Source organism: Manis pentadactyla, chromosome 7 (genome assembly GCF_030020395.1).
Source record: "Manis pentadactyla isolate mManPen7 chromosome 7, mManPen7.hap1, whole genome shotgun sequence".
Classification (NCBI taxonomy): domain Eukaryota; kingdom Metazoa; phylum Chordata; class Mammalia; order Pholidota; family Manidae; genus Manis; species Manis pentadactyla.
Window position 1 is genome coordinate 10843620 of NC_080025.1, and position 21235 is coordinate 10864854.

The 21235-nt window shown below is 36.6% G+C and overlaps 1 protein-coding gene and 1 long non-coding RNA gene across 21 annotated transcripts in view; one reads left to right on the forward strand and one right to left on the reverse strand.

Annotated features, from left to right (window-relative positions):
* The window catches only part of LOC130684419 (uncharacterized), a 46866-nt gene extending 37212 nt beyond the window's left edge, over positions 1-9654 (forward strand). The window contains exons 2-3 of the long non-coding RNA XR_008998699.1: positions 2311-2407; positions 9525-9654. This is a non-coding gene — a long non-coding RNA (uncharacterized LOC130684419). The remainder of the gene's footprint in view (positions 1-2310; positions 2408-9524) is intronic.
* Positions 1-21235, reverse strand: part of SORBS2 (sorbin and SH3 domain containing 2) — a 187947-nt gene that overhangs the window by 24234 nt on the left and 142478 nt on the right. For 12 of the 20 annotated variants that reach the window (XM_036894271.2, XM_057505095.1, XM_057505098.1 and 9 more), the window contains 8 exons: positions 21073-21156; positions 19160-19216; positions 14779-14828; positions 12245-12432; positions 5335-5423; positions 3921-3967; positions 379-493; positions 166-294 (listed from right to left, as the gene is read on the reverse strand). In XM_036894271.2, coding sequence (XP_036750166.2) covers positions 166-294; positions 379-493; positions 3921-3967; positions 5335-5423; positions 12245-12432; positions 14779-14828; positions 19160-19216; positions 21073-21156 — 759 coding nt within the window. Of the gene's footprint in view, positions 1-165; positions 295-378; positions 494-3920; positions 3968-5334; positions 5424-8359; positions 9944-12244; positions 12433-14778; positions 14829-19159; positions 19217-21072; positions 21157-21235 lie in introns of all 20 variants that reach the window. The other 8 variants (XM_036894266.2, XM_036894267.2, XM_036894257.2 and 5 more) reach the window with 4 other exon arrangements.

The following is a 21235-nucleotide window of genomic DNA, read 5'->3' on the forward strand; positions in this document are numbered from 1 at the left end:
GGAAACTTCATCTGGAAGGCTACAAGGGTCTTAGGTGACAGTGACTCAGTGCAGCTTTCTGGATTCTTTGTAGAAAATGGGGAAAACACAGAAATATCCACAGAAAAAGATAACCTATTTTATACAGCCTTTCAAATGCACCCATGAAGAAAACAGCCAGGCTACCTTTCTCAGCGATAGCTCCACATTTGTGTCAGCACTGAAATTGTATTTGGCTATAGCTTCTCCGATTTCTCCAGGTTGGGCTGGGGGAGGTGGTCTTGCAGGCTGCGCTTTTTCAGGAGGTACGAGTTTCTGCGAAGGAAAACAGTTATTTACTCTTGGCCCATGATGACTCTGGAAACAACAGCCATGTCAGAGGGAAGGGGAGGGGCTTACCTCTACGTAGGAGATTGGAAAAATGCCCACTCTCCCACGGTGCTCACCCTCATACCAATTTTGATCAATTTTCCTGAGGATATAGACAGTATCTCCTTTCTTAAATGATAACTCCCTGGAAGAGAGATGTTTAAATGATTTTTTTTCTTGATGTATAATGATTATTTTTAAGATCAACGTGTTCACTAGATCTGTATTTGGCTGGGAAATATACTTTGAATATTAATAATCCATTGAGCCCAGTTGCCTAAGGATTTTTCTTGCAAACTGTTGGAATTCACTTATTATAACTTTAGAAATGATTTAGGAAAGAACATGTATAAACATCATGTTTGATAGAAATCACAGGTAGATTAACATGAAATTTAAAGTCAGGGATAGACTATTGCTTGCTAGTCATTAATTTTTAGTGGAGGAGTTGAAAAGCTTGGCATAATGATGGATTAGTTCTGCATTGATTTTTTGTCTTGAGCTAGTTAGCTAGTATCTTACATCTGTCTTTCTATCTCCTTTTGATAGGCTAAAGTTTACAATAGGGAAAATAAATATCATTTATCCTTAGCACAGAAATGCCAACACCAGAAAACTTGTTATTTGTGGGTCCTTGAAGCTGGTTGGTTGTTATTGAAGTAGAATATTTTGGTAAGGAATTAATTTTGTGTAAATAAAGATCTTATGCTTTTATTTTTCAGTGAGGCTCAAAGATGTTTTAAGTTCAAAGACATGTACCAATTGCTTGTTGCTTTCCTTCTATCTTTTGTTTTTTTAAAATAAAAATATTTCTCAGACACTAATTATGCTTTCTCATTTTGGCTGTTTCTGAGAAAACAGTAGGTAAATTTGGGTATTTAAGTTGTAAATACATTACTCATTTTGAATAATTCATGCTTGAATTCTCCCTCTCACTATATCAGATTTTCTTGGCTTCATCATCCAGGTAACTGTGTCTGCTACTTCACCTCCAAAATTGTGCTTTATTGTTATTTCCTATCTTTCTCCACTTTCCTATACATCTGCCTCCCCACTCCCAAATCTGTATTGTTTAGTTCAGAATCTTGAGTTGGATCATTTATTTGTGCAGAATAGATAATAGGAGAGGTTTATATCAGATGTAGAAAATTGCTCATTGATTAAAAGAATTAATTGAAAAACGGTTGCACATTAAAAGATTACACATTTATAAGTGCTAAAATCTTCACATTGAAAGTGCATTAAATTTTCCATAACCCTAAAGACAGAAGATTGACAGAGCCTTACATTCAAATACAGTACTTCCCTCTTTTATGCAAGTGCCTGATGTAGAAAACAAAAAACAAAACATTTAATGCTTACAATCCAAAAGTTTATTTGTACCAGCTATGTTTTGTTTCTGGAAAGGAGACTAGGAAGCCTAGCTTTAAAAAAAAGGTAAATTAGAGACAACTAATTATTCTGTTTTTAAATATGAAAAGGCATCTTTCCTATTTATAAAGGCTTGTGTTTAAAAATTTGAAGTCCTCTAGATAAAGATTCTTAACAGCTTTCAAAATTGTGTCATTCTCATCTTAGAACTGGAATTTCTGAGTCCCATGTTGATGTTTGCTTTCTCCCTCCCACTCTTTTTTATAGTAGTCATTGGCAAGCTTTAAAATGGCATTTTATCTCCTTTTCTTATTTAACAATTGCAAAATTACATTTGGTGAGCTACTTAGCTGTGTTTATTAAATTAAAGTTTCTTGTATTAGGCAAAGAAAAATAGCTTTTAAAACAAATGTTTATTTAAAACAGATGTATTTGTTTCTTGTTTATAAGATATCAGGCACAGAAAGCTCTCACAGCTAGCTATTAATTGAAACCACTCGAAAATGGGGCTGGTCCCTACAGTGCTGTCTGCTGTGTGACCTTTTGAAGCTGCACAAGTCATCCATAAGCTTGATTTTTTGTGTCAAATAGGTAACCACTTGGGGATGATAAACAGCTGCTCTTTACATCTTTGGAGAACAGAACAAGAGAAACATGATGAAGCTGCAACAAGATGAATTTATTTATGGTATGTGGGAAACATTTTTTTCCATCCTCAAATTATGGGAGGGCTTCCATGGGGAATCGCGTAGTCTATTTCTCTGAAGGCTTATTCTGCTAGACTGTTGGTTTAGGAAGCCCTTTTAAAAGGTGGGGCTTGTGTGGACAACCCTTCAGAACAGCTGTGCCTTTTACACCCCCACGGGCAGCGTGTGGGAGAGCCACCTGCAAGGCATTCACAGTGTGGACGCGACCTTAGGAGGGTGAAGGGCACAGAAAGTCCAGGGACACAATCGGCACTCGTGACACCTTTCTCTGCATTGCACACCATCTTTTTCCCAAAGCCTGTATTTTATTAAGGCTTCCCCCAAAACCTGTGAGCCCCAGGGAGGACACCCTTCCTGCTCCATGCCCTACCATTCCTCAGGGCTCATACATTTAAGGAGGCTTTTGCTTGACTGTCACAAGAAGAAATGAACTCTGTGTGTTCTATATCATTATTTTATAAAACGGACATGCATCTTTGAAATTGTCATGCCATGTCCAGGGAACAGTAAGGATGAGAGTGCCACAGAGACAAAGCAGACATTACTTATTTTTAACACCAGATTAAATCATGCTCAACATCTTAATTTCTAAACAGCATTTTCTTTTTAGTTTATTCCCTATCTCAGCTGCGTTCCCAAATTCTGAGTCATCTTTTTTATATGTGTTATATCAGAGACAGTTTCTAGTCTCAATTCATACAATATATATTGTTATGAATAATACATTTTGGTTATTATATATATTCAGTCTCAACAACACAGTGTAACTTAATGCCAATTCACAGTTTATTTAGTTCATCTTGAATTGCAACGGAGACCAAAGTTTCTCAAGTAAGGTCTGTGCACATGGGTCATGACAGATCTGAAAGGCTCCTTCTTATTTAAATGCTTAGTACTAGCCTTCCTCAACCACATGTCCATCTGATGAATGAGTTCCTAAGGGAAAAAGGGAGAAAAAAATACTGCAACACAGAAATATGAAAACACCAATATCAAAAGATCACAGGAGAGAACTTTGTTCAGGATCTCTAAGTTTTGAGCATTTAGATGTGAAAATTCTACTATCGGAATCTTTGTACACAGTTCTAGTCTTAGTCCACAAACTCTCTTTGGTATAGTTGTATAGAGATGTTATCAAATTCTTCCAGTTAGTGTTCATTACTCCCCAACACTTTATTTTCATTTCATTCTTGACACAAAAATTCTAGAAGTAAAGATTCTAATTTTGTTTTTCCTGTGCTTTTATGCTTACTGTGCTCTATCTAACATGGTTAGTGTAATTGAAAAATAAGTGTTTCTCAACTAAATTCAAAATGAAAATAAAATCAGCCCTATCCCAAGTAATTCTGATGGAGCCATTTCATTACAGAAAATTGCTGAAGGGGGAATTAGGCTTTGTTTGTAATACATCCCATTGTAATATTTATCTCTTACTGTATTACTAAAGTATTTAAAGCCAACTTAAATCATATGATGCATACTTATCTTACTCACTTCGATGTCTGAGCTTTAAAATCATAAACAGCTTTTGCAGGCAGTTTCTGAAATGAGAGGTAAGGGATTAGCACTAAGAATTCAGATTTCCTGCAAGAAAGCAGTTTCACATGAATGAAAGAGAAATGAAACCTCAAGGAATATTAACCATATATAATGAAAATCCTATATGCAATTCATGAATAAATCCTTGAGTTCCTCATTTAAGCTGTAATAGGAATAACATTTGCTGTAGCAGGAATATAATAGATGACTTATTCACCATAACTACTGAATATCGTACATCAGGAACTAAGGGGGATGAATGCCATAACAGGGGAATAAAATGCCTGCAGACAAGTCTGTCCTACTTGTAATTTTGGCTTTTCCAATGATAATTGTGGAGTGTCTATTGTGTATTGACACAAGTCCTTCTGAATCATAATAAAAGGACAGGAAAAATTCATGAAGGAAGTCATCATCCCTTTTACTCAACACTTATTAACATAGTAGCAAAGAATTATTAGCCCAGTTATTACTGGGTGGCTAGTTAGTGACCAGAGGTATAGGCTTGACCCTCTTGCATTGCCTGGAGGTTTCAGGAATTTTTAGCACATGGTAAGTAAACCAGCTGCTCATCTTTTAGTCTTGGCGTGAGGTGACACTTGCCCACCTTCACCTTTGGGGCCCTCAGATCTGCCTGGGCACCTTGTGCCCTCCAGCCGGCTACTCTAGCTTTTCTTCTCCACTTCCTGTAATCCCCACACCACTCTCCTTCCCTGTGTCTCCGGTGAACTTGAGGCAAGCTGGAACATTCCTGACTTCTCTGGGGTCCCACACGCACTGGACTGTATCAGACACTTGTAGGGATTCTGGAGTGGCCGCCAGCCGGAGGCCAGTGTTAGGTTTCCATCAGACCTTCACGCTCCCAGGTAGTAGGAGCCAGAGCTCCAGCCCAGGCTCAGGGACAAAGCTGGTTGGTCGGTGGTTCCCAGGGGCCCTGGCTTTTCAGGGATCCTCTCCCACAGAGCAGGCCAGCAGAAATTATTTATGTGGAATTTGTATTGATTTGCAACACAGTTTCCCTAGGGCTGTCCCCCAGTCATTGCCCAAAAATGTGTAGAGAGGAAACCTCCTTCCTCCGTGGGGTGGCCCAGCTCCAGACCTAAAGCACAGTTGATCGTTCGGGGGTGTCAGGTCAAGATTTAGAGGCCTCACTGCCCTAACCGCCCGCAGCAGGGAGGGCAGCAGTGAGCGTCAGCCTGCTTGCTGCTTCGAGTCCTCTGCTCAAGCTCCAGGGAAAACTGTTGCGACTTTCTCCGCTGTCATTTTTACATGTTTAATCCTACTACTTCACTGGTGTTGGATGTAGCCCTGGCTGGTAAGAGCTTTATTAAGTATGTTGCTGACAAAGACCCAAATGCTCTTAAAGTACCTCTGTCTCCGGAGTTCCTCTTCTTCCCCGTGGTGTGATTCTCCCCACATCCGTCAGAGTGGATGAGTAACTTCTGGAGAACTCATGGTCTGTAGGAAAGGACAGGGCCAGAGTGAGTATCGACTTGGGTACAAGCAGACTTGTTTAGCCATTTTCTCTGGTGGCAACTATTTTCCCCTTCAAACTTGGAGAGACACCACAGTGAAAACCGGGTATGAAACAAGGGTAATCACAACTTTGTGATGGGTGGCACAGCACAGAGCATTCCAAAAGGAGAAATACCCATGGTGCAGAAGCATGATGAACATAAACAGAATTGTCCCCTCGCCCCGACCATTGCGCTGCAGACCTGGCGGGGCCAGTTCAGTGGCAGGGATTATTTCATCTCAAAGGTGTAATACTTTCTATTTCTATTCTTTTTGCTCCAATTTATCATTACCATTATAGGGATGATAGAAGATGGAGAATTTGAAAATAGCAACACTTCATAAAAGCTGAAACATTTTATGGAACAGTTTAAGAATGTAGTAGCAAAAAAGAGAGACAAAGCATGATGTTGACAGAGCTGTGGGCGTGTCCATTCTCTCTCTCTCTGCTTTTAAATATGTAGTGAGTCTTCCGATGTCATCTTAAGGCTTAAGGCTTAAAAGGCCTTTAGCTGTGGCTTTCTCTTGTGCTCCACGACCTTATCATAAAGTAAATATTTGTTCCAAAAAAATAAAAGGACAAAAATTCTCTAAATGGAAAGTATATGAGTTGCAAATTTGCTCATGAAATACTATTTTTGTTCACCTTAAGAGAGAATATAAATAATGAATTTCATTACAGAAGTATGATTACAAGTATCTCCTAACAGTGTCTTATACCTTATGCATTTATATGTGGAAATGTAACTGGAGACTGAAACTGTTCCAGTAGCTATGATATTAGAGTTTTACCAGTATAACTGGGTCAAAATTTCTAAATTCTTTCTCTTATCCCTTTAATAACTTTAGCCATATTAAATAATAAGAAGCATTAAAAATAAAATAAATCTGCCTCTAAAATAATTTAAAATGGCCATCCATAAAAAGAAAACCTTCTTTAAAGGTTTTGACTCTAAGGAAGCATTGTCTGTTCATAGTAGGTGGGGTGTCAGTTATGTGACATAAATGTCTAACTCTTGTCAGTTATGAATTCCAAAGCCTTTAAGGTTAGGAAGGCAACATGGCCACAGATATTTCAGGGGAAGCTTAACCAGTTATTTTCATGAATGCGAGAGGATTATGTATAGCCTATTTTACATTTTAAATTAATATGCTTTTATGACCACAGGATTCTTATAATCATCATAAATTTTAAATTGCTTTTATTCTATGGAATATAAACTGTTTTTCAATTGGGCTAAACAAAATTTTTTACTAAAATATTTTACTAAAAAACATTATAGTATTTTTTATATTTTTACTAAAAAACAAAACACCCTTAAAATGCATTCCAAAGCCCTCTCAAGTCTTTTTTCAATAATGTACTCTTATCTGTACATAAAGTTTAGAGATGCTCATATTAGGATATTGGAAAACTGGGAAAAATAGATGCTTTATTAGAAAATTAGAGTATGACAGTGAAAATTTCAAAGAATAGACACTGATTTTTAAAGTTCTAATTTATTGTTTTTGAATCATGTGTAGTGGAAGTGAAGCAAAGAAAATACTAATAAAATAAGCAAACTTGTGCAGTGGTTACTAATAGCTGGGCCATACATACTACATTAATATGAAATTTGAATTATGTCCATTTTTTGTATGTAGAGATTATATTCTACGCTACACATTCTGAGTGACTAGGAGTCTGAATCTTGTTTCTGCTTCCTACTCTCTCTGTGACCTTGGTGAAATTTCTTGTCTTCTCTGAGTCTCAATTCGCTCAGTTGTAAACGGTGCTTATAAAATGCCTATCACCTAGGTTTATGCCAGTGTTAATTAGGTCATGGATGTAAAGTGCTTTGCAATGTCTGGTGCATAGGAGACTGTGACAATCTAAGCTTCACCCTAGAATGTCCATTCCAACTTAAAATGTGCAGAGCAAACAGATGCACTTTAAGAATTAAGGAAAAGAATTGCATAAAAATATCAAAACACGCTGTGCCTTTCAGTTATGTCAATCCCCCAAAATGGTCTTGCATTTGAATTGCTTTTTGTCCATGTGTTGCCCCTTCAACGTGATCATCTGTGAAAACAGAATTAGGAGTCACTTTTAACTTAAATTGCCTAATCAAATGTCAGTATAGGATTGTTTTAGCAGAAATAGAAAATAGGTAAATTAAGTAATGGAAAGGAAGAGAAAATGGATTCAGTGATTGATGGAAATGAGACTTACATATACAGCTTAAAGATGCATTCACAAAAATTTTATCCCAATTGGGTCCTTTAAATGCAGGTGTTAAATTCTACTCTCTTTTGGTTGTCCATCAATTACTACATTACATGTGTCAGTTTTGTTTCCTGAGTTTTTTGATACAATATCTTTTATGCAGGATGTGAGCAAATTATCTATTGAGGGATTGACTATAAAGTTAATATAAAAATTAAGGAAAAGGCTATTTGTTAAACTATTGATTTTGATTCATTTTTAACGAAAAAAGAACTAACTCTAAGTTGTCAGTCCCTTAAGGATACTTAAACTCAGTTATGGTTTCTGTCTTGAAGTCCTCCAAATTGGTAAAATAAGCTTAATTTGTTGTTTTAATGTAACAGTTGTTTCAGCCTTAACATTGAAGGCACAGGATAGTTTTCCCTTTCAATTTTGAATGACTAAATTTTTGTGAATTGATGGTCACTTTAAGCCACACATTGAGTCCAAATATCACATGGGCAAATGAGAACTATTCAGTAAGACATGTTTGCACAACAAGCATTTGCTTCAGACACATAATGATGCCAAGTGGTCTCACAACTCAGGAACGGTAAGATGTAGGAGTGGAAAATGAAAGAGCTGGATGGTGGTGTGTCTGAACCACAAGGGCAAAGAGAGGAAAGTCATCCACCTTGGAGACTCGGCACACTCTCAGGGTCTTGGTGGTGGTGGTAGTTGTTGGTCGCATCCCCATCTTGGAAGGAGGCACTGTGAGGCATCCTCCCACAGTCGTTCTGGTACAGAGGACAATGAATAGCACCATCTTGAGGCTGTGGGTGGAAAGGCTGGTGCCTGGGGCTCCTTTTTAGAGCCTTAAGTGATGAATTCCTTTCAGGAACATCTGGCAGCAGTTCACTGATAAGACGGTGCAATATACTGTTGTCTGGCAAACTCCCCCTTCTCTTTTCAGCTTTAATTTGGTCACAAATGTCTTTAAGGGCAGAGTCCAGAGCCTCAAATACAGATGTTTTACATTTTGCCTTTTCAGTTTGTTTTTTGGGAGTTGAACTTTTTTTCCTCCGGAAAGGCACAGGACTGACTAGGAATGCAAGTTTAGAAAGGCCAGGGTCCATTTCTTGTCTTCTGGGCTCTTCAGTATTTTCATGTTTAGCTCTTTCATGTTTTAACATGGTGGTAAATCGAGTATAGGAGGCCGGGCATCTGCCTTTGCAGGAGCTAATGAGGTGCCGGTGATGGTGGTGGTGATGGTGGTGGTGGTGGTGGTGGCTGGATCCGTAAAAACTTTCAGAGGATGTGAAAGAAAAGTGATCAAAATCACTCTCACTGCAAAAGGATGATCCTTCTACATGAATGTAGTCACTGTGGTCAGACACAACTCCATCTTGGTCACTGTCGGAAAACTCCATGTGAGCTCTTGGCTGTTCGTCACTGGTCACCTCGATATGAATTGGCACCAGGGTTTTAGCCTTGTAGCTTCGTTGTACCTGAGAAGGGTGTCGACTTTGATTTTCTTCCTCCAGCAAAGACTCAATAGAAAATCGCCTTTTGGGACATAAACCATTTTGTTGTGGTTCCAGGGTTATAGGAGATAACATTTCATCCCCTAAATTTGGCATGGATTTTGACTTTTGAATCAACTTTTCAAATTCAGAAATGCGGGTGGGTACCATGTCCCTGGGCACCTCCTCAGTGGAGGATTGGCTCCATCTATGGAGCAGGCCCCTGTGCTGCTGCTCCTTTTCATACTGCATGATCCGTGACTTTACCGAGCAAATCACCTCGGAATTCATCAAATCCTTGCGGTTAATGCGGTGCATTTTCTTGTACATTTTTAGGAACCCTGGGGCATCATGGGCTGACCTGTGTCGAAGCCTTGATCTGCCATTACTGCGGCCCTCCTGGATGTAGGGAGAAGCCCATGGCATGGAGCAACTCCCCTTGGGGTCCTCTTCACACAACAGAGAGCCCATACTTTCTGACTTGGATTTGGGGTCCTGGAAGCTATCGCAGTCATCAGTTAGGAGATCATCACAACTACGGGATTTGATTTTAGGAGAGACTGTTTCCTCAGTGCTGCTCCAAATCTCTGCATTTTGCCGGGCCATTTGCCAGCCGTTCTTGAAAGTAATGGCCCTCTGTGAGTCACGAGGGACGTCCAAATGCTGTCGGTAAGTGTTACAGTAATCTAACTCATTGGAGGGGTTGCCATTGAGCCCTGAGTAACTGCAAAGGGATGAACACATGTCATCCCCACCTTTTAATCCGGGGCAGCGTGGTGGAAGAGAGATATTTGGAGAAGTTAAAAAGGTTCACAAAGAGGAGAGCATGTCAGTTAGCATCAGATAGCACAGCAAAGAAAGAACAGTTCGCATGGCGTCATCTAGACACTGTTATACATGTAGCTTCAACTTTAGAGAAAAGAGTCTGATTCTAAAGTAAGGTCATACTTTTCAATGAATGTAGCTTTGAAGATATTAGAGTTAACAGACCCATGTGTAAAAGTAATTAGTGATGCTAACACACCTGTTTTTATTGTATCATTCATACATCTTTCTGCAAATAATGTATGCCCAAAACACCATAGTACCTTGGAAGCTAATAGCATGACCTGGTAGCAATTTAAAGGTTTGACAGTTAATGCCAGAAGTGATATAGACTTAACTAACTTAATAGGGTTAGAATTAGAGTCTCTTTTAATTTATAATAACAGAGAGGTAAAGAGTAATTTATAAATTTACATTTACTTAGTCCTCCCATAACCATATCAAATAACTTTTCATGGGTATTAGATAGAAAAAGCTATTAGAGAAAATATTTCCCAAAATTGCAAAATTAGTATGCTATGAACTATTGTTGCTAATATTTTTCCAAGAAAAAAAAAGTAACTAGGGTCTCTTTAAACAAACCTGTTTGCCTCTTTAATTGCTCTACCTTCAATCTTTTATTAGGCAGGCTTTCGTAAGGATAACTGGATATAATGTAAAACTTTCATCAGAAATAAATGTATCTTTGCTTTCTTCCAGGGAAGGCCTTTTTAGAAGACATTTGTTCTCAGTTGATAATAGAGAGCTAAACCTGACCTCATTTGGAATAAATGTGAAAATATTCTTTCCTTTGGCTTTGTTGAGTTAACTGATAAATGAGAGGCCAAATTACATCTACAGGGATATTTTCTTCTTAAAAATATAAACCTAGTAGAGGAAAATCATCTGTATTGACAGCTCTTGCTGTACAATCTTCCCCAGATTCTTCAAAAGTAGATAAGCACATTAAGTAGATAAGTAATATTTGGGAAAGGAAGTTGACTTGACATTCCTTACGATAAAAACAAATATCCAAATTAATCAGAATCTTTTTAACTTTCCAAGTACAATGAATCAATGGCATTTCATGACCTATTTATTACCTGCAGATGTTCATTTGATAAATGAGTAGAATCTGATAGCGGTATCTCTGTTATTTGAAAGATATCATGACGGGGGCTCACTCCCTCTGGACCTTCCAGTTAGCATGCAAGGCTTTCCTGGGCCATGGACTGGAGCTGTGCCTCCCTCCTGTCCTGAGTCCAGTGGTCAAAACCAGCCTATCTTTGCACATAAATCAGTACGGCTTAGTTTTAATTACCATGTGTGAAGAAGTTCAGTGCTTACCTTTGCTACATGTAGCTTAATCTGTGCTGTTTTTAGAAACTTCTGTTGAGCTCACTTTCTTCACACATTTCAAATTCCTTCTGTTCTGTTTTAATCCCAAGAGATTGTAGGACCCAAAATTTGGTATAGCCTTAGGTATTGTGGATGGTCCTGTGAGTGTGGCAATAATGTGCTAAACAGTACTTCAGAGACCTAAAGGAGTGACTTGCTCTCTCTCCACACAGCTCATTTAATTTCCAGAGATGAGACAAGCCATATGGACAAATGGCTTGGTGATAGCAAAATTTCATGCTTGTGGATTGAAACCAGTTATTTCTAACTAATGGACTGTTGTGAAGTGAACACTGTGTTACACGCAGAACATGGATATTCCACTGTATATATGAATGTTGGCTAAAATATAAAGCAACTGATTAAAGAAAGAACTCTGTAGATTAAACAGATTTTTATCTGGAATTAAATAATTGAAAAAAAATTATGGTTTAGGCATTAAGATTCTCCATTGCTGCTTCTAATTCCTATTCTACAAATCTGATTCATTTTGCTAGTTTTTGTAGTAACATTAGAAAAATTTGACAATATGCAAATGTTTATAAATGTACTTTTTAAATAGCCTGGCAATAAATTAGATACTCTGAATTCATTCCAAAAACCCCATAAAAGAAATATTGAGAGAAAACAAGCATTAACAGATGATAGAGTCCTTTAAGCCACTCAAATGGCTCACCAACATGATTTGGTCTGTGTATAAAGACAGCTATTGTTCTGAAACTATATTTTATTGGAGACACTGTATTTAAGTGCTAATTATCTCTGGATAGTTATCACTGAGCCAGCTCTCACAGGGTACCTAGGTTAAAACTTAAACTAGTCAACTGTTTACATATCAGTTTATTGTTGCTCACCTTTTGCTCTTGATGGGGATGAGGGCGAAGAACTAATGAAGGACTTGGTCAGGGTGGCGCTGGATCCGGGGATGTCTGCCCATCCTGGGCTCGTCCTGCTTGCACTCTGACCCCCCAAGCCCCTCGGCGGCCCCACTGCAGGCTCGCTCTTCCGTCTTTTCCTGAAGTCACTGGCAGTGCTTGGAGAGCTGAAGGAAGCGGTAAGCTTCAGTTAGGTTGGTGTTGAAGGAGGCTACCATATAAACCAGAAAGACTGGGGGGATGTGCTGGTTACAGACAACTCTTCATCCCCAAGCTGCAATTTTAGGATTTCATTCCTTGATGTTGAACACTGTTTCTTTATAATAATTCCTTTAAAAATTTAAAAACTTAGATTTTTTAGAGCAGTTTTAGGTTGATAGGAAAAATTGATTGGAAAGTACAAAGAGTTCCCATAAACTCCATCTCCCTTTGCATGGTTCCCCAGTTATTGACATCTTCTGTTGGTGTGGTATTTGTTATAGCTGATGAGCCATATTGATACTTATTATTAAATGTAATTAACATCTATAGTTTATATTAGGGTTCATGTTTTCTGTTAAACATCCTCATTTTAAGGTTCTTCTATGTCTTTCTGTGGTGGGATAACATTTCTTTACATTGCTGAATAATATTCCATTATATGGATATACTACAGATTGTTTATCCATTTACCTATTGAAGGACATTTTGGTTGCTTCCAAGTTTGGACAGTTATGAATAATGCTGCTGTAAACATCCATGTGCAGATTTTTATATGGACATAAGTTTATAATCACTTTTTAAAGTAAAAATTCTCCTATTAGTAAAATATGTAACTGATGACTCAAGTGTTATGATTTGTATCATGTATCTTTTTTCTCTTGAAAGAAGAGTTCCAACAAGATAACTATATCCAGAGGATGGACACCACATGGAGGAAGGGATTGGAAAAAAGGAAGATACCTGGTGAGACAAATTTCTCTTACCTCAAGTCCCTATGGCTTTTCCTAGTAATTTTAGCTTTAAAACCCTTACACTAGAATTCAAACATTTTTCTATTTAAATAATGAATGATCAATAATCTGGTCAGTAAATGAACTATTAAAGGGTGCTTTCACATCATCGTATTAAATAGTGTCGACAGTCTGTAATGGAGGGAATTTTGCTGTGGTCCTGGATCTGAGTATAGCATCATGTAAAGTAAACATTAGTGAACGAAGATATACACTGCACAGCATCTGTCTATCAGGTCGCTACTAACACTCCAACAGTGGCAGGCAGTAGGGAGCTGTTCGCTGTGTTGACATCGTCCCCTGTAGTGTGCATACAAATCTATGAGGTTTGTGCTCTTAACCACTGTTTCACAGACAAGGAAATGGGACCCACACGCTCTGCAAGTATACAGGTGGAACTGGACCTCGGGATCTGTGTGCATTCTTCTGAAGTGGATGTCCCCCTTCTCCTAGACATGTAGCTATTTTTGCTGTCACTGTCCTGTCAGGAGAAGGTCTGTGTGTCTTTACAGCCATCCTCAGGTCCGAGTGGAACTCTAAACTTCAAACATTTTAGGTGCACATTTAGATGTAAAAGCTGTAACAGAAGGAATTGCAGGAGCTCCTTTCTTAGTGACATTAATGTCTTTAGATGGCACTTGTGATCCCAATTTACAAAGGACCCAATTTCCAGAGTTATCTATTTATAGAAACATTATTGATAGAAATCTATAGAAGAGCAAATTAATGTTATATAAATATTTGTTGTTGATGAAATGAGTTTGTATTATTCATTATTGCTATTGAACTGTACCAGAATTCCCGTAATATTTTAAAGTCAGTGTGATATTTACAGCCTCCCAACAGTACTTACCTTGGCAGACTCTTAGGGCAGTTAGGGCTACTGGAGAAAGGCTATTTTGGTTCAATTCCACTTTGTGTCTGCTGTACCTGGCTGACTGTGTTGACTTGGTGAGTTGTGGAACCTAAATTTTAGTTTACTCAGGGACATGGGGTGATAGTACTTAAAACTTGCAGTGGTGTCTTAAGGATTGAATATATTTATGTACTTAGAGTGCCTGGTATGTAGGTAGGCCCTCAATTATTGGTAGTAACAGTATGTCTGATTTGTGTGGTCAGAATGAACAAATGTGTATAGGACATAATTTATAAAATTTTTGATAATTTATGATTTTTTCAAATATATGATCATGTCATCTAATAATACTGAAAATTTGATATTTATAATCCCTATTTAAAGAAAAGAAAACAGTATAGAAGAGACAGGGAAGGGAAGAGTTTCTCAGTCTGTAATGGAGTCCAGGTTTATTTCACTTAGTTTTTATGAATTCTTGAATATGACAATATAAAATGATGTCAAAACAAAACAACTTTATAAGTATGAGGCTTAAAATAAAAATGAGATAACATAATCTCCATTATTATTTCACTGAATAGTATTACTACTGAAAGGAATAGTATTATTGAGAAAAAACCATGGGTATAGAATATTCTGGCTGCATAATGTAATGAGATTCTTACCTAGTAGATCTTTCCAGGCTTCTGTCTACAGAAGATTGATACAAGGAGGCCTGTTAAGATAGAAAAATAGTTCCATGAAACTTTTTACCATGGCAAAATTTCATTTGTCCATGGGCATTAAATTAGGTATCCTAAAAATAATTTTTAAAAAATTGAGATTAAAAAAACCATTTATTATGATTATAAAATGTCTTCCCAAAGAGAAATCATGTAATCTGAGTTCTGCTTTCTTCCTATCTGCTTTCTCTTCTGATAGAGTGCATTTCTTTGTGTAACTCAAATCGTGTACAACCCAAACATTGCCATGGGGAAAAAAGAAAAATCATTAACCACTCCTTCATGTAAGAAAGAGACTGCAAATAGAAATTTCCTGCATAAAAGAATGGTTTGATGTTTAAAAAAAATACTTATAGTCACCATCCAATCCTTATAAAACATAAACCTTTATAATTTTTTTTGTCATGTTGCCAGGTGTTATCTTTAAAACATAAAATTTGAAGAGAACTTGGCACATCTTTCATCTGTCAATATAGACATGACATTTTATTAAAAAAGCACAGAATTTGGTTTGAAATTAAACTATCTGGTACTTAAGTCTGGTATAGATTTATATCTTTCACATTAGTTAGGCTCAGGATTAGTTAAAATAAATGATTTAATGAGCCAAAATATAAATTTCTAAAGTGGAGTTTTAATATTTTCATCAGAAAATCAACTATCAGTTGTCAGGGTTGTAAGAACAAAGAAAAATAGATAATGCATATTGACAAGTAATTCCAAATGCTTATTGTACACATCATTTTCATACTCTTTCATTCTGAACAGTACAATAAAGTAGATATTAAGCAAAAAAGTTAGATAGGAATTTTCATTTCCTATGACCATCTACTGGAGTAATAGCTGAAATATTTAAAAGACAAGAGAGGATCAGTATTGAGCTCTTGAAAATTTGAGATGACACTGCAAAATGAATGAAAGTAGTTGTGGTATAATGTCAAGAATGTACACAGAAATGTATACAAGTGTATATATATAGGAGACTGATCAATTCTTCATCACAAACTTTGGTCAGATGTAGAATTGAAATTCTAGTCTGAAAATTTCTTCCATATGAAAGTTAAAAAATATCAGCCAGAAAGGCAGGATTTGACAAATTTTATCTGAAGTTCCTATCACACAGAAGTATTTTACCAGAGTATTAAAGATAGACTTAGTGAAAACTAAACCACATTTTAAAAACTTTCTCTGTAACTTTATTTTCTGTTTGTATATTAGCAGCAATTAACCAATTAAAAATGTAGTAAATAATTTTGAAATTCTCTATGTAGATCAGTCTGACAAGCCCACTTATGTATAAGTCTAAAATTGCTATTAACTAATATTTTCACTTAATTCCATCTTGCTGAATAAGAGTGGAATTTTGCCCAGAAACAAACAAAAGCATTTCTCTGCAAGAGAATATTCCTCCCCTCCTAGACAGAAAAAGCATATTTGAATATTTTTAGTGTCTAGAAAATACTTAGATTTCTAGGCTGTCAACAAACATATAATTAGGAAAAAAATTTGGTCTACTAATCTGATAAATTTACATGATTATTTTAACTTGCTGAATCAGATACTGGAAAAGTGAAAAAATAAATGCCAAATAAGGAGAGCAAGCAAGTAAATAAAACCAGATAATTACATTCCTATTTAGAAATATTAATTCTGCATATATATAGAAGGGCAACACCAAAGAGTGTCTGAGCATTGCCATCTGTGTGGGTCATGGCATCTTTGGGACACCGAACCACAAAGCACGTTGATTATCAAAAAGTGTCAATTTCAGAGCCCTCTTAGAACATCCTTAGAGCAGTCACAAATTTTGAATCGCCAAATGAGATGAGCCTAAACAACACTCTAATATGAAATAAAATACAGTGTAACAAGTAAAGGCTCTACACTGATAAATTAATTGTGTTTTAGATTTAAGACTAAAGAAACTACAATTATTCCTCCTTGTGCTGGTTTCCACAATCCAAAATAAACAAACCAGTTTTGTGATTCTATGTAGACTCAAAAGAAAAGGTTCAGTATTAAATTAAAAGGAAACAGTAAAAAATCTGGATAGATAACTAAAAGGAAAACTTGCATATTTGAATGGTACCCATCCTAAAATGGAAATTGTGTCCAGATAAGAAGTAACCTATTTTAACTGTTACGTATTACCATAATTTTAACATACCTAAATGAAGGCCATTTTAATGAAATCCAGCTAGGTGGCAATGCAATTAAACTGCCTAAAGGTCTTTAATTGTTCTTTATTAGCACCAGTTTCTCAGTTACATTTACAGATTAAACAACGTTGTTATTCATGGTGTATGCTAGGTACTTGATAAATAGTAGTTAAGGTAATGTGTAATCAATTAAAAAATTTACCAGAAATGTTCTACATAAGTCTGTTAACAACAGGGAAGAAACACTATTTTTTATGCTCTGAAAAACTGGGAAACAATGCAAATATGCTATCAGAAAGATGCAGCATTCCCTCTTAATCCCAGGGATAATGACAAGTCAATTTGACCATCAGCAGAGTGGTTTTCTATGATTTTTTTTTGCCATTACCATAACATAGAGTGCATAGAATTCAGTTCCTATTGTTTTTAACCCAAGAATTATTGTGTAATGTTAATTATAGGAACTTACTTCACAAAAATCAATTGTTAATAAGGAATAGTATGAGGTAAATAATTTGTTTCTAGAAGATTTGAGTGCTAAATACATCTCTTGGAAGTACTGAGAAGTGTGGTAAAAAGGAAATAGCACTGAAGTGAAAGCTAAGATATCTGTGTTTTGTTTTTAAAATTTGCCACCCTCTCACCCTGTGATTTTGGACATAGTTCTTTAATCAGTTGGGCTCTACTTTTCTTGGCTTAGAAATGGTTGAATTTTGGACGTGGTGATCTCTAAATTCCATTTCAGTTCTGAAAGAACCAACCATATTAAAAACATCTTAGAAATATCTGACCAAAATATCTGATCAAATTGATTTCCAAGGTAAATTCTTGGGCTGTTCATATGTTCAAATGATACTCTTTCTTTAGATGCGAAGGTAATATAACGTACAGAAGAGACGGCTTGTTGTATTTGATTGTCTTCAGACTATATGCCTGTGTACAAAACATAAACCTTGAGGAATGACTGCATTCAGTAACCCAGAATGATCCTGATCACTCTATTTTACTTTTTATTTAATATATTAGTGCTTCAGTCACTTCTCTGTTTCAACATACACTCTGATACAAAATTTGGAGTTGAAAATTACAGCTCTAGAAAGTTGGGTATTTCCTCCTGAGACTATGCCGGCAATTCTTATTGTCGCCTCCGTGAGTTGGTAGTTCTTCCTGCAGCATAAACATTCTACTAGTTTTATTTTCTTGTTGCACATATTTGAGTTAAGACTTTTCAGTGAAAATTAGTTATTTATTAGGTTTTTAAAATATATTTAGGACCACAAACTACTGTGCAAAAACCAGTGTATTCACTGTTACTTTTGCTTGTGTCCGTCAATGAGTCTTAAATCTGCTTTCCAAAATAACTTAATTTTTCTCTGCAAAGAGCAGAATAAATCCACAGCGTTAACTGGGTTGTTTCTGCCTTTTTCATACTCTCTTTGACTAGTTCAAATGATGTTTTACATCGCCTGGCATAATTTTTTTTTACCTGGTAGATTGTTGTAAACATTCTTATGTAGACATGGCAAATGCATTTCACCTATTATGCCCGTGATAATCTGTTACAGTGGCCGCCTGGATTACAGTGTTGAAGAGGATTCGTAGTGTCTGTCAAGGGTGTGGAGCTGGGAAGTTGTGACATATGTCCAATTATTTGTCAGCTGTTCTGGATTTTATCTGATGCTAAAACTCACAAATTATATTTAGGAAAATGAAAGAATTAAAATAGCATATTTAGGAACATGTGGGGCATAAGCATCTAATTATCTAAGAATCTAAACTGTTGTTCTGTACCTCCAAGCATGATGAGAAAATGATTCTGAGAAGCCTTCTAGTAGTATTTTATTCAGTCTAATCAAAACAGGTGGCTAATATATGCAACAAGACCACTCTCTCTGGTTTTTGGTGATCACACTCCTAGACACTAGGACTGCACTGAATAGTCAACAGAAAGAGTTAGTTAGAATGATTCCTTATGTACATTTCAGAAAAAGCCAACAACATCGGTGTAATGTCTTAAACACTGATACTGGATACAACACAATGATGAAAAGACAGATTTTCAATAATAGCTTAGACACTGTAGTGAACTATAAAACATGGATGTTCAGAATCGCAGTAACAGATCCTAAGAGAGAAATCTGAAAAAGAGAATAATTTGTTTTTACCTCATTGGAAACACCAGAAGAATGATCTTGAACATAGTCCAGAGCCTTTTTAGGAGGCTGGGTGTTGATGCACCACATAAGCAGAAGTGTAGAGATGGAATGGAGGAGAATCAATGGCAGCAAGGAATGAACATGTGGAAAAGGTGACAACAGTTAGAAACCGAGTGCTGATAGCATCAGATACACATAAAGAGTGCGTGAATGGAGCAAAATGGGGGTGGCCTAGGAGGAAGAGTGCAGCGTTTGCAAATAACTCTCAAGTGCTGGGCAAAATTACCAGTGATTTGATTAGTATATTTATGAACTCATTTCACCAAATCAAAATCAGCACTCCTAGTCTCTAGCCACGGAGGAATGCAGGTACATTAAAGAAACATTAAAGGAACAAGTGGATAGCATGCTGGTGAGTTTCCATGTATGGCTGAAAATGATTATAGAAAAATGCTGGTAATTTAGGCTCAGAACAGAAATTGGGATAGTCCCCATGAACTGTCTAGTCAATAGTAGCGGTGTAATTAAAATAAAGCTAGAGAATTTTTTTCTCTAAAATAAAATGCAAATACTTGGATACAAATTAGGAAAAAAATGAGAGAAAACATTCCTATTAGGTAAATAAATTCTTTGGTTTATATTCATTTACAGTTACTTTTGATCCAGTTTGATAGTATAATAAATCTAACCATGTCTCCTTTGTATTTTAATGGACAAAAGGGACCTCCTAGTGTACTATATATGGTCAGTATTCAAGTATATAAATCAGTGTATGATATGGTAAAACATGGTACTCTCTGATCTTAATAAAATTCTGTGCAGTGTTACTATAGCATCTTACTACGCTGGTGGACAGTGACTGTAATGGGGTATGTGATGGGGACTTGATAATAGGGGGAGTCTAGTAACCGTAATATTGCTCATGTAATTGTACATTAATAATAGCAAACAAAAAAAGTTAAAAAAAATTCTGTGCAATGTAATCGGGTATGTTTTTTAAGAGTCTAATATTCAGAAACACAAGTAAGAGTATAAAAAATGTGTAACTACCTCATATCGAATGCACAGCTGTTGATAAATAGAGTGCCCTAATAAAACGAGTTAGTACAGGAAATGGTTCTTTGAGACTTGGGTTGACTCTATCCAAAATAGACTAAGCAAGTCTCTTAAGATCCACCTTTCATGGGGGTGGTTTGGGAACTAGACGTTGTGGTGGTTTTTACTAGCAAGATTAGAAGTCAAGGTCCACAGGGTTTCCTTATTTTTCTCTTTCCTTATATCCCTAATGGTAAATGAGGTATTTTATAGTTGGAATATTCCAGCAGTATATTATAGCAGGAATTGCCAAAAGTGTTTGTTTCTTTTGTTTGATAGCCCTGGGTTTAACTTCTGACTCTGCCCCTTACTATCTTGGGCACATTACTTAACCCCTCTGGCCTCTGGTTTCTTCTTATTGGAGGGCACTGTGAGCACTCAACTCAGGTAATAAGTACAGAACCCAGCACTCTTCAGGTGCTTGGAGATTCCTCAGTCAGTGGGAGGAATAATAATAGTAATTATTATTATTATAAATGTGATTATGCTCTTCTGATTGAACTAAAGCAAAACACACTGTGAACAACTACAAGTCTTCTGTAAACCTGTAATAACTATCTGAATACTCTAGGACAGAAACTATCTCAACTTTCTGAGTTTGTTTAGTAGTCCTAGTGCATGATTTGGTAAAACTATACAGGAAATGTGTGAGCACGTGTAACCATTTGGTACAGAAGTGAATGTGGGCTAAGCTGTACCGTATTTGTGTACACAGAATACATTTGACTTTTGTTCTGTGAATGACATCTGTGTCTTCTAATAATAATACATTTTATAAATCAAACATTCCCCTAATTTTCTTAAATTAATATTCTAGCCTCACTTACCGGGCGTCCAAACTCCAGTTCTGAAAAGAATTTATACCAGGGCTCATTTTCTAAATCTATGTCATCAGGATTTATGCGATCAGTCTGGAGCAGAAGTGAAGGAAAAGGGAAGGAAAAGGCACACTGAGCCAAGTGAGGGAAGCGCTGGGGACCCTGACAGCAC